This window comes from Mytilus galloprovincialis, chromosome 6, assembly GCF_965363235.1.
Source record: "Mytilus galloprovincialis chromosome 6, xbMytGall1.hap1.1, whole genome shotgun sequence".
Lineage (NCBI taxonomy): Eukaryota > Metazoa > Mollusca > Bivalvia > Mytilida > Mytilidae > Mytilus > Mytilus galloprovincialis.
In genome coordinates this window covers 35,474,537-35,493,168 of record NC_134843.1, presented here as the reverse complement: position 1 = coordinate 35,493,168, position 18,632 = coordinate 35,474,537, and the positions used below count along the sequence as shown (strand labels likewise).

At 31.1% G+C, this 18,632-nt stretch overlaps 1 protein-coding gene across 1 annotated transcript in view; it reads right to left on the bottom strand.

The window, feature by feature from the left end:
* The window catches only part of LOC143079467 (sodium-dependent neutral amino acid transporter B(0)AT3-like), a 51,289-nt gene extending 37,208 nt beyond the window's left edge, over nt 1–14,081 (bottom strand). Inside the window, exon 1 of the mRNA XM_076254816.1 lies at nt 13,603–14,081. Coding sequence (XP_076110931.1) covers nt 13,603–13,924 — 322 coding nt within the window. The 5' untranslated portion in view covers nt 13,925–14,081. The remainder of the gene's footprint in view (nt 1–13,602) is intronic.
* Between the last annotated feature and the right edge of the window lie 4,551 nt (nt 14,082–18,632).

Genomic DNA, 18,632 nt, shown 5'->3' with positions numbered 1-18,632 from the left:
CCTTTGGTGACCCCATAGTTAAAGTGTCTTTAAAAAGTACACAGTGAGCAATGGTCGTTACATACAAACGTTAACCTAAATTGTCCCAGTCAATGGATGAATTTAATGTGTCAATCAATGGCCACAGCCACACTGTTTTGAATTTCATTCTATTTCAATGATACAAATGTATCATTCGTTTAACATTAACTGTTTGAACATGTTGAAACAACATTGTAAATATTGCAAAGGCAGTAATAAAAAAAAAAAATCAAACAAAACAGCAGTGTTTTCACCTTCTCTAAAAATAGCTCAAAGTCAATAGATAGAGATTTCACAAAAGGTGAATACGATCGATTCTTATAAGCATGCAATGTACTGAGAAGATAATTACTCTTAAAGCAAATTATTGATGTTTATTGAAATTCTCAAATATCCTTCGTGCTTCTTTATAATACTAGTCGATCATGGTATTACCTTGGTTTATTCATAGTTAACAACTAAAGGTATCCTTAACTGATCTGAAGTATTGATGGTGTTTATCAAAGTTTTACTGGTATTGGAAATAGTTTACAAGTAATAATAACTAAATGTATTTGACATTTCATGAAATTAAACATATACTATCTTTAATTAAAAGACAAGGTTATAAAACGGGAAAATTCACCTTCTGGTGTTTGCTCGTGTTTTATTTTCTATAATTACTGATGTTTATTGAAATTCTTTAATATTCTTCATGATTCTATATAATACTGCTAGATCATGGTATATTAACCTTGGCTCATACGAAAGCTGTCCTTGATATGTTGTATTAATGACGTATTCAAAAGTTTTACTGGTATTGAAAATGGCTTTGCTTACAAGTAATAAGGATTTTACGTAGTTGTGCATGAAAATTAACAAGTTATTATTTATATTTCTTTTTAGGAGATTGTAATTCGGTAATTATTTAGTCAAAGTCAATCAACAATTTTGCTTTTATGCTTTTATGCAAATGATTTGAACAGCAATGTCAACACACGAATTGTATAGCAACGGATTGTTTGTGTTTGAGCTTTCGATTTTCTCATTTAATTAGGAACTTACCTTTTTGAATTATCTCGCAGTATTTTTGTGATTTTACTTTTTTGTATGCAAATCATGTTTTAAATGACTATCTAAAAATGAGCAACAGTAGTATACGGCTGTTCAACAGCTTGTTCAAAAGCGAGATATATCATTTGAAGATATATAATGTTAAGTCTGGAAATACATTGTGTGACACTATAATTATCATGATGAAGCGAGAACACTGTTCGCTGCCATTCAATAATGTCCAAGAATACGGTAATATTTAAACTACATTCATCAACTTGTCTTCTAAATACCTTTGCCTCTGTACCAACATTTAATTCCAAACACGAAATTATGTGAGGTGATTGGGTAAAAGATTACACGAAGGCTTATTAACAAAGAAGTGCTGAAATGTATGAGTTATGTGTACGTTCAAAAACTTTTGCTCCCTTCTCTTTAAATATCTTGTATAGGTAGAACATGTCCTCTGTAATGTAATGATATATAATCTTTTAATAGAGTGTTACGGTTTTTGTATTTTTGTGGGTAGCGGTAAAACCATTTGCATTCCTCTAAAGTTGTAGTTTCTTTTCAATAATGAAGAAAACAAAGAGTAAACAGTTTTTGTGAGCATGAACTCAACACTTCGTGCACAATATAATCCAGTGCCCATGACACTTGGTTTTGTAATAATGTATACGTATGTTCGAGACCTAATGCAGAGTAGTTTGGGATAATCAAAACCAAAATTTACAATATAAAATAGTCAATTAATTTAAAGGTAATTTCAAATACAGTCTTGGACTACAAAATGGTATGAGCCACCTTAATGGGATTCAAATCCATTAAAAATGAGAGCGATTTACCTCGTTGTATTTTGTAGTAAAACTTTAATTCAAAACATGTTTCAACTATAACAACAGCAGTTCACTGTGTGCAATGCCAACCGATGTAAAAGTCATATCAATGTTTGATTCAAAGTATGAATTCGAATGATTCAAGAATTGAATTTCGTTATTGTGTGAATACTCAGATATATGTTATACTTTAATGCATATCTGATCAAATAGTTTCAATAATCTAGGCTGATATGCATTAAACTACTTTTATTAGTTAGTATAGTCAATCGAAATACTAACTTATCATAGAACATGCAAAAACGTCCGTCCATTCGGAATTAATCTTAACTGCAGTAATGTTATGCATATCATGACATAAAATATCAGCCCAGATCCTTGTTTTTGATGTATAACATAATAATACATATATCGCCTTATCAAAAGTGTAAAACAAACAATTAACAATGGTTGGGCCCGATGACATGTATTAGTATTTATTGTGAGTTTTAGTCTAGACGCCATTTAATTAACCGTCGAGGTGACCTCCAAAGACTGCCGACTGTCATATAACCCACCGCAAAAGAGGCGATAAATACCGAAGGATTATCAACGAATATAGATTAAAATAGACTTAAATATAAACCAAACTCGTGCAGTTGGATTTTCTAAGGTCTGTTTGATTTCATATCAATGCTAAAAATTATATGTCAATCATCGTTCTGATCTGTAAGGGAATGACTTTTTTGAGGATCGAATCCGTCAATCAAATAGTTTATCCTTGTTTCATTTTCATTGCTTTATTTTAATAACTGATTATGCCTGAGACATGCGTAACTCATCTCTAGCTGAGGTTTTAAATTGAAGGTCACATGAATATGGATTCAATGAGGTCGAAATGTTCATTTGCAAGAGAATAGTTCAAAACTGAAAAAATCTGGATGTGAAAAGCGAAATATCGCTTATAAGCCGGACTTCTTGTTGTCTCAATCTATTGATGACTTTCGAACAGCGGTATACTACTGTTGCCTTTATTTAACTATTTCACTTTCATAAATTACAGAACAAAACAAAAGAAAAATAATATCTTGTAGCTAATGCTATTTCGAAAAGGCATGTCAACCTCACTTGAATGGAAAAAAACCTTTGTCTGTATTTTGATATGTATAAAAACAACTGTTTAGAAGATATGACAAGTACAGATACATGATTCGATTGATAACGTTTTGCCATTAAAGTGAAGAAATGTCATTTGGGATCTCAAATTCGACCAGTAATGTTTTATTTAAACAAAGTGTTTCTGAAAAGAGAATATGATAACACCTTTACTGATGCAATCTCCGTAGCAATATATTACATAATTCATATGGTCAACCTGTAAATTAATCAATCTTTTTTACAAAAAATCTTACAACACACGTTTTAACTTGTTAAATAATTAGAAAACCCCGACATAAAATACAAAAATAAAAACTAATAAATATGAAATGAGAAACTAAGACTCTCCTTTTTTGGTAACACAAGAACTACTTTTTGCCGACAAGGCAATGTATTTCTCACACCTCTAATATGACAAATATACTCTTTTTCATTGTACTTGACAGCGCTTTGCTGTAGTAATTAATCAACGAAGTAATATCATTTTACTTATTAGGACAAATGGGATTGATATAGACTAGAAAAAGTAAGAATTCTATTGATTCTGATGGACCTGTCAATGGTATAAGTGTTCCCAAGGTACAACATTGATATTCACTTAAAAGCTTTTACATTCTTAATGACAAATAAACAACAATATCCTATTCATATTGGACTTTTATGTATTCTTATAATATTGATGGATTAACCAATGTTTGGCGGAGAGAGTCATATCGAGAAGGAAAAAAAAAGAAAATCAAGGCTAAATATAATCAGATTAGAACAAGGCGTTATTCATATCGTATGTATTATCAGCCCTAGGTTCAATATCAACACAAGAGCCACATGGCTCGAGGGCTTTTATTGACCGAGGGCTGATAATACATTCGATACGAAAAATTACATGTTATGATTTTTTATCATATGCTTCAACAATGGAGAAAAATAACAGATTACTGTGTTGATACTTTTACGTGATTCTCAAATAGACGTTCAAAGAGTGAAAAGTTCACGGACGTCAGACCCAAAGTGTAGTACATTCGAAAAGAAATCTTTCTATCATATGCCTCAAAAGAGAAGAAACACAGCAGTATGATATATTCTAATATGGACGCAGAAAATAATTCATCAATATACATAATGAACACTTTTTGAAAAATTCCAATTTTTAAAGTAACTTTCTAAATTATGTTTGAAAATTTAAAAAAATTCATTTATTTTATTATTTATTTGTTGTTGTATTTTTTTAATTTTTTTTTTTTTTATTTCAAACAATATGCTTTCCAGTATCTAAATAATTATTTTGTACCCTACTTTGTAATGTTTTTCACTGAAAACGTACTATTGAGGTTTATTTTCTGGAATTTGCCGAGCATCATTGGAATAACGATGCGAAAACGTTACGGAAAGGCATGTGATAAAATTCTAAGCATGTGATAAACATTTTATTTTAGCCCGTTAGGCACCAATTTGAAAGAATGGAATTTATGTAAATTTAATGCTATTATCATACGGTAAAAATCATATGTTATTTAGTCAAAGTATATGATAATCAAAAATATCAACCAACTAGGAAGATTTTGTTTTAGAGACCCATATTAACAGAATTGTCTTGCAAAAGGGATGGAGTTAGAAATCGTCTACATGTTACATGTGATAACTGGAGATGTTCGTGTGGATTTTATAGCTGCATACAAAGTTATGTAGCATTTCTTTATGATATTTCTGTAGAAGTTGATACATTGTACATGACAACTTTTTGTTCATGCCAACGTAGTTAGATGTTAAATAAAAGTGTTTTTTTTTCTGCTTCTTCATTACTTGTCTTTATCAACTGTATTGACATATGATACAAACAATTAACAAAGTTTACATATGTATAAAATGAATGATATATATACGAATATTTAGAAAAGGGCGAATAACTATGCAAAAAAGCTGCTTTATTCTGTTTATAAAAAAACATCTTTCAATTAGATTGTAGTTCACGCATTTCAGAAAAAATCATTGAGATGGTAAAAAAAAAGTTGAAGAGCTAAACGCTAGCTGCATGTAACTTTGAATTTGACGTTCCAGTCAGGATCTATCAAATAAGAGATCTTACATTATGTAGCTAGTTATTATTGCTCCTTCATCGTTTACTCTAATACATAAAAAAGAAAAAGATGAAAGATTGCGAAGGGTTGGAGTAAGAAAGAATGTATTTAGGGGAATTTTATGTTTGTGTCTGCACAATGTTTGAAAAAGAGGGACGAAAGATACCAGAGGGATAGTCAAACTCATAAATTGAAAATAAACTGAAAACGCCTGGCTAAAAATGAAAGAGGACAAACAGACAAACAATATAACACATGACACAACAAAGAAAACTAAAGAATAAGCAACAGGAACCCCACTTAAAACTATTGGTGATCTCAGGTGCTCCGGAAGGGTACGCAGATCCTGCTCCACATGTGGCACTCGTCGTGTTGCTTATTTTATAATAAATCCGGTAAATAGTCTTATTCGGTAAGTCACATTCATGAAAGGGAAGGGGATTGTAGTTACGACGTAAGGAACATATCCGATATCACAGGTGCAGCGAGCGAATTTGCAAGTTTACATGAACTAAAAAACTATCATGACGAAATTCAACATTAATTGAATTCTATCTTTCCATCTATCCGACGAAAAACTTTCATCAAACATTAACTGTGAAGGAAATCGGTTAGAGATAGATATGATATTTCTTTTATAAACGTAGCATTCAATTTACAGGGATTCTAAAATAGAAATTGAGTAGACGCAGGGGATACATATGTTCACCAATCATACAGGATTCAATACTTTAAATGCCATACATGCTTTTGAGAATAGTAATTTTAAAGGATAACATATATGATTTTAACAACTTTAAAATAAATTCAGGATATATAGCTTTATAGTAAACACAAGTCATGATAATATCTAATAACATGTTTTTGAATTGCACAGATAGATTTGTTCTTATTATACTTTTAATGCTTAACATCAAGCAGCTTAACGTGGTGAGATAAATATTGCAAGTTAATCTTAGATTGTCGTTACATTTTGTTTTTAGCTGACTCTAGGTATGGGTTTTATGAATTGATGAAGGCCATTAGGTTACTTAGAATTGCTTACAAACACGTTATTTGGACTTTCATGGATTGTTGTATCATTTTCAATCATCTTCTTGTTTTCTTATTTAGATATTAACTTACATGTAAGTAAACCAAGCATGTCGTGTTTTTTTTTCACACATCACCTTATAAAAGAATTCAATCAAGACTTACCATAGTTACGATATATCTCGTGGCATAAGTTTGACCATTGAAATAAATACTCTTGTTTAATTAAAAAAAAATATTGCATTTGCATGCCAGGGTTATGTTTACTTCAGCAGCATGTTTAAAACGACAGAGTCTTTTTTGGAAATATTATACTGGTAACTGACTAAATGTTTGGTGTCATGACAAATAGTTTAGACCAATTGTTAATTCACAGATATCTTCTTTCGTTTGTAAGATGTTCATTGATTTGAAATATATGTGTTGACAAAGATATTTAAACTGTATTGAAGTTTGATAACTTTTATAACTACTGTTAATAGTTATCAAAGGTACCAGGATTATAATTCAGTACGCAGACGCGCGTTTCGACTAAATAAGACTCATCAGTGACGCTCATATCAAAATATTAATATATCCAAACGAGTACAAAATTGAAGAGCATTGAGATTCCAAAATTCCCAAAAAATATGCCAAATACGGCTAAGGTAATCTATGCCTGGGATAAAAAATCCTTATTTCTTTTGAAAAATTCATTTTTGTTGTAAACGGAAAATTTATAAAAATGGCCACATTATTGTCATTATTGTCATCATTTAATGTCTTATGATTTAAGTAGAAATCAAACAAACCATTCATGTTTACTGTCAACCATGAAGAATTTCACACATTTTCGCAAATAAATAAAGTTTTCTTTAATAAAACAATAAAACACTGAATGACTTACAGCAACATCAAACATCTTTGTAGTGATAAAAATTGCTGCTTGAAACTGCATCAAAAGGAAATCTCGACTAGCACGGTGTTTATGTCATGTATGATGTATCGGTTTTGAAATTAAAGATCTATATTTAGTAATGTTTTTGAACGACAGAACAGTCTTTGAAAATAATCTGGCTATAGCTTATTATCGAAGAATCTAATGACGTATGAGTATTTATCGAACACCTGATGCCGAGACTGTGTAAAGAACAATGTTGACTATTTTAATCAAAAACACCTTTGATAATATGAAAATAGAAAAGTTTATGGAAAATACACATATTCGAGAAATTTTCGAATGTGATTAAGGAAACGAAATTAAAATCATGTTCGTCAATATTTATTGTACTACAAATGCATAAAGGCTTTAAATCAAATGCTAATGACCATAGATCAATTATAATAAGTTATCACATAAGCAACATTTAGTATAATATGTGTGAAGAAAGCCTTTGACAAGGTTCTTGACTCATAAGACAGACACATACACATGTTGAATTACATTGTATTGTTTGTTTCTGCATTCATCATTATCTTACGACTGGATTATTATTAAGACATTCTAAAGCTAGTTTGACCCAGTGGCATATGTATGTGTCTGTCCAAGGCAGGGACTCGTCTTAATATTCCTTCCTGTTGGTTTTCCATTGCGAACTTGATGTACGTATCAGATATAAGGTATCCTTATTGAAATTCATTCACAACTTGTCTAGACGATTCATTATTTGTCACGGTAATAGTGATTGTCTATTGTTGAATGCCAAATAGTGATATGGTGGTTTCTATTTTTATCAATTTAAATTATTCACTGTTGTAACTTTTCCCAACATCAATTATTTGCATAATAGTGCTTTATAAATGACATTATTACAAAATATTTATGAGAGCTGCTGTCAGTTTTACATTATAGGTTTTCTACTTATTATATTAAATAGATTGTTTTAATGATAATATTGTTTTACTAAAAGGCAATGCTGTCATTGTGTACTCACTTCATAACACAAATTTTCAATTTCATTCTTAAATCTTCATTTATGATATAATGAAATAATCTGACTGTCAAAAAACAACAAAAATAAAAAAAAAAGAGATTGACTAAATATAACATAACAAAGGAATTTTACACTAATATGTCAAAAAAATTGCAAACGTCGTGGCTAAGAAAATAAAGGACAAACAGACAAACAGTAGTACATAAAACACAACATTAAAAATAAAGACTGAGCAACACAAAACCTATCAAAAACTGGGGGAGAGCAGGTGCTCCGGAAGGATAAGCAAATTCTGCTCCACAGGTGGCACTCTTGTGTTGCTCATGTTAGTACAAACCCAGTGATAGATTAAGTCAAACTCAATATGTTTCATTCGGGAAAAAGGATGGAATTGAAGTTACGACATTCGGAGGATATCCGCTATCATCTGTGAAATGGTTATTCAATTATGTAAATCTATTTGTGATAGCGTCCGTACGAAAAGATGATATCAACTTCACTATTCGGAAATCTTGGTGTAATAGCTTGCTGATCTGCAGTAAACCTCTGTCAAAGTAATTCTAATTAGATGATAGGAAATAGGAAATACAAGCCCTTGTATATCGTATCAACTTGGAAATATACCCATGATAACTCCGTAGACTGGCGCTGCTGGAATGTTGCTACATAGAAATAGAAAGTTGACAATTGTAAAGCTGCATTACGAAAAGTTTTGTTTTGTTTTCAATCGACCTCATTGTCAATTCCTACATGCAACTCAATATATGAGGCATGCAGTATTTGCAAATTGAAAGTTAATCGAAGCAATCGATCAATTATAAATGGACGATTCACTATTACAAAGCTAAAATGCGCCATTGAGGTGAGGAATATTAATTTCACTATCATTACAATATATTTTTTTTTGGAAGTTGGCAATATTTATTACTAGGCAGTTTTGACCTTTTTGCATAGTGGCGACAATTTAGGTCCAATTTTTCATAATTTATAACTCATTTTAGCATAGAAAACTTTGAAGCTCATTACTGAGTCTGAAGAAAGTGTCCGAGTCTAGGGAATCGTTAATAACATTGACACCTATATGTTAAAGAACATATTGTGTTCCCTTGTTTTCTTCTTATGATGATGTGTTTGGTTTTAGCTTTTATTCCGGATTTGTTTTTGCTTTATCGATTCATGACCATTGAAAATGGTAAACGTCTGTTGCCTTTGTTAAACGTAGGTTGGGGCCATATTATATCTCTAACCAACTTTGTGTTTTTATTTTCTTTGAATAATCTTGACAATCACTGATTTGTCTAAATAAAGCAATTAATTAATTTACGATTTGCAACGTAATTTCAAAAAGAGGTTAACCGTTAATCCACGGAAAAGAAAAAATTAAACCATGATAATTGCGTTTTACGCCACTCAATGTTAGAAGTTGCTAATAAAATTCCTGTTTTAAACGGCATTTATCTTTCTTTTAAAATCTTAACAAGATTTTAAAAAGGTTAATTTTGCGATAAGGAAACAAAATGAATGATTCCAGCACCACGTGGAAAATTCATTTCAATTTACACAGATTTGAATTGACAACTCGTGACATGCAATAAATTTTCATAATAGATAACCCTGGATGTAATTGTGAAAGAACAACATTAAAACGCCCATATGTACTTCGTCATAGTTTCCAAAATTGTTCAATTTGTTTAATTGAAATATAATCCATTTAATTATAATATTTTAATTATTAATCCTTAAAAACGTTAATATTATTGACATAAATACATGTAGCTCTAAAATAGCATACATCTTTCTAATTTTAATCTAATTAGGCACATCTTGAACGGTAGACATTTCGTAAATCACTGAGATGGTAGGACTATGCGATACTATGGGGATCAGGTTTAATTTGGGCTCTATCTACACGATGGTATACACAATATTGAGTTGTTATCTATGAATGAGTTACACGAGGCCAATTGCATTAGCGTTAACGACGTAATCGAACAATCGGTTCTGACTGACACATATTAACAGAAGTTTTGTGACATAAGTAATTTACAGGAATGAGCACGTAAGTCTTGTTTGGAAGAGGCGCGTTTTTGACGTAATGAATTTTAAACCTGATGCCTTTTGTTATCTATTACTCATGTGTTTCTATGCCTAATACGTTCTGCTATTTATTTGTATTGTAGTCCTGTATTATTATGTTGTCATTTTAATGTTATATTTAACAATGCCATCAAAGTGTGAGGTTTGGCATGCCACAAAACCAGGTTCAACCCACCATTTTTTTCTTTAAAAATGTCCTGTACCAAGTCAGGAAAATGGCCATTGTTATATCATAGTTCGTTTCTGTGTGTGTAACATTTTTACGTTGTGTTTCCGTTGTGTCGTTTGTTTTCTCCTATTTTTTAGTGTGAATTCACATTACTATAAGACGTGTCACGGTACTTTTCTATCCCAAATTCATGTATTTGGTTTTGATGTTATATTGGTTATTCTCATCGGATGTTGTCTAATGCTTAGTCCGTTGCTGTGTGTGTTACATTTTAATGTTGTGTCGTTGTTCTCCTCTAATATTTAATGCGTTTCCCTCAGTTTTAGTTTGTTACCCCGATTTTGTTTTTTGTCCATAGATTTATGAATTTTGAACAGCGGTATACTACTGTTGCCTTTATTTATATAGTTGTCTTTACACAGACGTACAGCTAATATAGGTCACTTTTTACATGTGAAGTATATCAATAGGGTGCTATTTCATCAAGTTTATATATCAGTCATGAATCGTACATATATTCTAGTTTACACTTTCATCTTCCGATAAGATGCCTGTCTATAATAGTCTAGTCTGCTTGAAGTTAATTTATATGAACGACCGCACGTGTTTTATGAAACATTTATCAGCACAAGCGAAATAATCTGTTGATTGTCACCGACTGTGTATATAATACGATTAAAAAAAAATATAGTGTATATAAAGTTTTGCATTTAGATATATATGTTTCGAAATTTTAAGTTCATGAAATATATTTAATGAATGCCAATTTGATAAAATTCACTGTTCTACAGTAGTCAATATACGCATGTGCAAACATTGTATTGGAGTTAGAGCATGAGTTTATTCATAAAACGACAGAATCACGTCATGTGTAATCCATGAGTAAATCCGAGCAATAAAGATTATATCATAACACCGAGTCTGACATAACATGATTTCTCTTGGGTCATTTTAATTTCAATATTTGAAAGGTAACGTTTGCTGTAAAGATATTAAGATATACACCACGTATAGGATGATAGGAAATATCGCAACGCGTGAGGTACGTCGACGGGGGTATTTTGTTCTGATGGATTTGAGACGATAACATTAGACAGTAGACATTATACATCGTTTCAATATATCAATCATTGGCCCTTGTTAGGCAAAACACAAAAACATCATAATACAATTATTGTTATGAATTATTAGTAAAATACACATTACATAAAACACAAAGTAATAAAATGATAATATGAGCAATGTAGGGTATAATTATGGTAAGAGGCATCAAGTGTAATGAGGCCAATTTAATATTAGAAGAATATGATATAAAGTTATTAATGAGAAAAAATAGTAAAAATAGAACCAGAAATATAGTAGACGTCAAGTGTAATAAGGCCAATTTAAAATTAGAAGAACATGATATAAAGTTATTAATGAGAAAAAAATATTAAAAATAGAACCAGAAATATAGTAGACGTTTCTCCTATGAAGACATTAATTTGTATCAGTGTAAACTGTAATTGTCGAGGAGACCTATCTTATTGCCCGAGATATACGAAGGTGGAATCTGACCGCTCTGAAGAAGGTATGTAGCTCTCTCGATATCTTTTGGGTATATTTATCGTTTGGTTGGTGTCATATCGACGTACTATACCTCGCATCTCTTTTTGTGTATTTCTTTTTATAATGTTGTGGCCATTGCTTTATAATAGTGTTTTTTGTGTGTGTTGCATTTTAATGTTGTGTTTCTGTTGTGTCGTGGTTTTCCTCTTTTATTTGATGTATTTCCCTTAGTTTTAGTTTGTAACCCGGATTTGGGTTTTTTTCTCAATCGATTTATGAATTTCAAACAGCGGTTTACTACTGTTGCCTTTATTTTTTGTAGTGTTGTAAATTGTTGATCTGGTGCATTCGTCGGACCAGACGGACGAAAGGGACGGACGAACGCACAGACCAGAAAACATAAATAACTAAAAGACTTGTAAATTGCGTCCGTCTGGTCCACTTCAGGTAAAAGTTTTTGGTCGAGGTAGTTTTTGATGAAGTTGAAGTCCAATCAACTTGAAACTTAGTACACATGTTCCCTATAATATCATCTTTCTAATTTAAATGTCAAATTAAAGATTTCCCCCATATTTATGGTCCACTGATCATAGAAAATGGTAGTGCGGATGGTGTATCCGTGTACTGGGGACAAATTATTGTTTGTATTGTTGATTTGGTGTCTCACTGACATTGACACAAAAATTCTTTATACTTTTAACAAAACATGTGACGGTATCTTTTTTTTTTTAATTATCACTATACTAAAGCGTAATGGTATAATTATAATATTTTAAGAATAATGTGTTTTGTATAATTCGTAATAGTAGTAATGGACGATTTGTTTTCCTCATTATTTGGATAATGGGAACCTCAATATAATATTTATAAATAACCATTAGCGTTTGTCTCTATTGGTGATATATTTAAATAAGCCAATTGCTGTTGATATTTATTCAAAGTTCACTCTAGATAGATTGTTTAATTAAGTGAAGTGCGCACGCTTATAGTCTTTGGATTAATCAAAGGAAAAAAAGAATAATGTCTTATTCATGAAAATCCTGCATAACTAAACAACAACACAATAACGTAATGTCTTGTTATATGATCAAAAAATACTTTCCAACTATTCTATTTTTTAAATATACGAAAAAATCTGTCAAAGATAGTTTTCTGCTTTTGATTGTAGTTTGCAAAATTCTTTACCCTCTCTTTTGAACTCAAAATCACCAATCGGAACAGTTCAACCCTTTGATACAGGACACCATTTGGACAACAATAAACTATAAGACGAAGAAAATTCCGCAACACTATTAACAAAACAAAAGTGAAGAGAGGGGTGAAGGATACAAAAGGGACATTCAACCTTATAAGTTGAAAATATACCAACAACGTCATGTCAAAAAAAGAGAAAATAACCAGAAAACAAACAAATGTACCAAAATCACAACTCAGAACACCAAATTAAGCATTAAGAACCCACTTAAACATGAGAATGCTTCGAAAGAAATGACAAACACGAATACTGGTCATAACCGTGAAAGATATAATGGTCCATTTCCAGTTAAACATTTAATTTACTCAAAAAAGAGAATGGACATGGGGAATGTGTCAAAGAATCAACAACCCGATCAAAGAGCAGAAAACATCCGAAGGCCACCAATGGGTCTTCAAAACGAGAAAATTCGACAGACAGAGACGAGCATCAGCTGTCCTCTAAACACAAATGTATCTAAATTTAATTTTGTTGTAAAGGTACTCACCACCGCCATTTTTCTGAGTAAGGTAGGGAAAACGCCATACATTGCCCAGGCCTACAGCATATCCAATTAAAGAAAGCAAAAATTCTGCCCGGTTTCCCCATGTCTCTCTTTCTTCTCCAGTATGACGGCTTATTTTCTTTTCTAAATCTATTTTCAATAAATTTGCAGTAGAAGCCTCTGGTCCGACACTTAGTGTACTGCCATACGAAGTTCCCGGACTCGGAAGATGGAGAGAAGTTTTAGGATCATTAATAGGCGACGAATCATCAGGTGACACTAACAGACTATTCATTTCAATTTTATCTTTCACTGGTTCCGCCATTTTCCTCTCTTTTCAAAAACAACTTTTGCAAAACTTATTTTCAATTATAAGTAAATCAAAATACAATCCATTTCTTTGACTAAAATCACAACTATATATGTAAATCAATAAAAATCCTAACTAAATTAGACGAAGCGATGCCATCCAAGCTTACCACGTGTTGCTGACGATCAGGTATCGAGCGATGTTCTTCTCAGGATAAAATACAAAAGGAATTTATTGTAATGACGTTAACATTGGAAGAATAATTACTAAGACTATAGAAACAACAAAAATCAATCATCATAACTGGCTTGTATGGAAGAAATATAATGATTTGACAAAAACTTTATTTTTTTTAGCAGGACAGAAGATTGAGACTGCCAGCCAATATTGTTGATAATTGCTCTGTATTTAGTATAAATCTTCTTAACTTTTTAAGTACTAGCTAGGTGAAATTGACCGAATGTGTCCTGAACAAGGACGCATGTACCAAAACTGACTTTATTCTTTCACAACTGAAAACAGCATTAACTTTTCAGAATAAATAATTAATAATCTTATATCAATAATTAAATCTATAGAAAACCAAAAGGCAAGTGTATCATTTATCAAAACACAGACACGTGTAGTAGTTTAAGTCAAAGAGACGATATTGCATTCCTTATTGTCAATTTTCCTTTTTGGAGAATGATTCTTGGCATTCTAACTGTGCGAACATTTCCCAGTTCGTTCTTTATGCTAGTAGTGAAGTGAGGTTTTATATTTCAATGAACGACTCTTTTTATAAATAAATTATCAAATCAGATATTTCGTTACTCCAAATTACTTTAAACTTCCTTTTAATATTTTATAGACACACACATGGTGTTTTTAGTTTGTCTGTGACTATAAAAGGTTATACCAAAAACCTTTTACGAAATTACAAAACAAATTACTTGGGGGAATAAAGACATTAAATTTAATAACAAAAATTGGATAAAAGGTAATTTGATTTATAAATGATATTTTAAATGAAAATGGGGAAATTTCATAAGATATGATTTTGCAAAACATTGAAAATAAATTCAACTGGATAGCTGAGTTGACATCCCTAAAAACCGCAGTTCCAAAAGATTGGTTACAATGTTTTAGTTTGGAGAAATCAACGAGAAGTATCGTCAATTTAAAAAGACATTGTTTGTCAATAAGTGGTAATTTATTGACATTTCTTTTTTGTCAAATAAGTTATTATATAACAGATTAGTAAAGAAAAAAAGTTGTGAAACCTATTGGTATAAATGTATGGTTAAATGTATTACCATTACAGACAGAATTTCATTTGAAGCCATTGTACAACTTAATTTTTTACTATTTAGATGAAAATAAATTGAAGATGTATCGATAGAAACTTTTACAAAGCATTTTACCTACTAAAAAGTTATTATTTAGATGGAAGGTAACAGACAATGATTTATGTAACAAATGCTTTACTGAAGAAGATTATCAACATTATTTTAATCCATGTTCTTTTTACACGATTTTTTTGAGAAAAATTCATAATATAAGAAACATTTATTAGATTGATGTTTTATTTATTAATATAATAGAATTGAAATTTATATGTATTCTTCACAAGGAGCTTGGACTTGTTGAAGACAATGTAACAAGCAACTGATGGAAATAAAGGAATTTAATTAAAGAGAGACTATAAAAGGTTATTCAAAACGAAATTCAAATCCTAATATTTGTACGATACTGTAAGTTATAAAGTTGGTAATTAAGATACGATCCATTCATCCATAATTTTTTGTATAAAATTAAGAAATAATTCAGGGAAGCCATAGATTTTTGGGACATTAAGACATGGCCTAGCACGTGAAATCTGAACAAGACCCGAACGTTAGCGTAAGCAAGAGGGATATAAAAGAATAGAATGTCCTTCCCTAGAAATATGTAGTTGTCCTTGGTGACAACGGCCAAAACATAATCATACTTTTCATATAAACTGTTCAATAAAGAATGTATGTATTCATATGCAATATGTCTTAACATGTCGTTGAAAACAACGTTCCTATGTACATAAGGGGACAACTACTTAGCTTAGAGTTGTTTCAGTCAGTGTTATGAATGATACCGTATCTATTTATCAAACGGTTACTGCTGTTGGTCGGATTGTTGTCTCTTTGACATATTCTCCATTTCCATTCTCAAGTTTACATTTCGGGATTTTTCCATATGAGAGTATGTCATGGTAATTCCTTAATTTGCGATTCACTTTCAAACTTAAAATACCTCGATGCTTAAACATTTGAGAACTGGACATATATATATATACTTAAAAATTTCAATCATTGATGATAAGTTGAAAGTTCAATCTTCTATATATATAATGTCCTTACGCATTATTGTAATTATAATGTAATTTGATGCGACTATCATACAAGTGGGAGGTTTAGCGCTATAAAACCAAAGTCCACCATTTTCTTTTTTGAAAATGCCTGTACCAAGTCAGGAATATATTAATGACCGTTGTTGTCCATTCGTTTTTGATGTGTTTTGTTATTTAATTTGGCTATTTGATCAAGGAATTTACGTTTTGAATTTCCCTCGGAGTTCAGTATTTTTGTGATTTTATTTTTTACATAAACGGCGATTTAAATGTTTGTCAAATGCTGTACAAAACACATGTCCAATCTTCTCTAATTAGTACTTAAGTTTATCAAAATTATTGAAGTTGTCGTGACACTAACTTGCTTACTTCTTGTTGCCTCCCATAAATCATATCTCTAAAATAAAACTTTACTGTCCATTAAATATGTGATACTCGTATTAACGACAACGAAATCCATTGGTGACCTTCTGCTGTTGTCTGTTCTATGGTTGGGTTGTTGTCTCTTTGACACATTCCACATTTCCATTCTCAATTTTACTATTTTTATTTACGAAATGAAATAAGTCCAATATCATAACATACAGTGCTCTAATTTTAAAAACACCTCTTTGGTCAGTTCAGAAAAATCACGTACATGTTTTTATATATTAAGGTCCAAATAAGCAACCTTCTGATATGTGGTATTTTTATTCTTTTTTCTTTTTTTTTTCTGTTAATTGAGTTGATATTTTGATTTATTAGGATTGGTGATAGATATGAGCAGAAACAAAACAAACACATCAAAATAAAACGTTAACAAACATATATAGAAGTATCTAACTCATTAATAAAACCTAGTGTTGTCAGTTTCGACTTTTTGACGTTCGACTGTGTTATTACCTTGGTATCTGTAGACTCTTTGAAATAAGTATATTGATTATAACTAAAAGATAAATTAGAACATGTTTAATTCAATTTATTCATATAATCATACTAAAATTAATAGGAAAAAGCAATTACACTAACTGTATACCCAATAGGGTCAGGATACCGATTGCTATTCAATTCTAATGATTCTCCACAGTTACAAGATCAAATGATTATAACAAAGTAAATAAAGAACACGATAAAATGTAAACTTCAGATGATTTATGTTAATTTTTGAATGACACTTATTGCCCTCAATCTAATCTGCTTTGCTTGTTTATTTAACCTTGTATCTGAAATTGAGAATAGAAATGGGAAATGTGTCAAAGCGACAACATCCCGACCAAAGAGCTAAAACAGCACAAGGCTACCGTTTTGGGGCTGCACAGAAATAACGTCCTGAACCCGGATATATACACTATAAAACTAAACCGATATGTCATTGTTATAAACCCAGGCCTATATTGTTTAGACTACATCAAACTTGACATCCAGATTGTACCAAGTATCAAATTGAATGTTGAAATATGTTAGTTAATATTTTCTGTGCCATTTGTACCCCTCTAGAGAGTGGTCTCATGAGCAATTACATGAATTATACTGCATCTTCTAATTTCTACATATACATTAACCCAGGATTAGTTAAAAGCGTACTAAATTTTTCTGAATAAACATAAAGAAGAGATATAATATAGGCATCATTAGTTTAACTATGTTGAAATATCGTAAATTTATACAAATATAAACAAGTTAAGGAATTGCATAAACTCCAAACGAACCATGATCGGGTGCATTGACTGGTACGCATTCATATGAGTGGCCGTTAAAGTAATATATGATGAAATCTTATTACACAATTGCATTTCAAATTTGAGATAATTCTTTTGAGAAAAAAAAGTTATTAGCATCGTGTCTTCGGCGCAGTCATTATTGTATTTCATATTTAGATGATAATTTGTAAGAAAGTTTGTGTTTGGTTGACAAAAGTGTAAAACTATGAGTGGCCGTTCGTGTCATTGGCTGTAGGAACATACCGTATGAAGTTTTCAACGCGTTGTTTTTACTTTCAACGCGTTGGTTTTTACTTTTAATGCATTGGTTTTACTTTTAACGAGTTGGTGTTCACTTTCAACGAGTCGGTTATTTCTTTCAAAGCGTTATACGTAATGCATATCGTATGAAAAAACAACGTGTTGATTTTTGATTCAAAACCGTAAGTTTTGCACTTTTATATATTTTCCTTGAGATCGGCGGATTTGCAGACGAGCTTTCGACAATTCAGCTATATTTATACTTAACCGCCAATCTCAAGGAAAATATACAAAAGTGCAAAACTTACGGTATTGATTTTTTTTATTTGAAAATTTTTAAATCTTATTACATTTCAGGAGATAATGCATCTACGCACAAAAAAAAAACATATAACTCTCGACTGCCTACTTCTGTTAA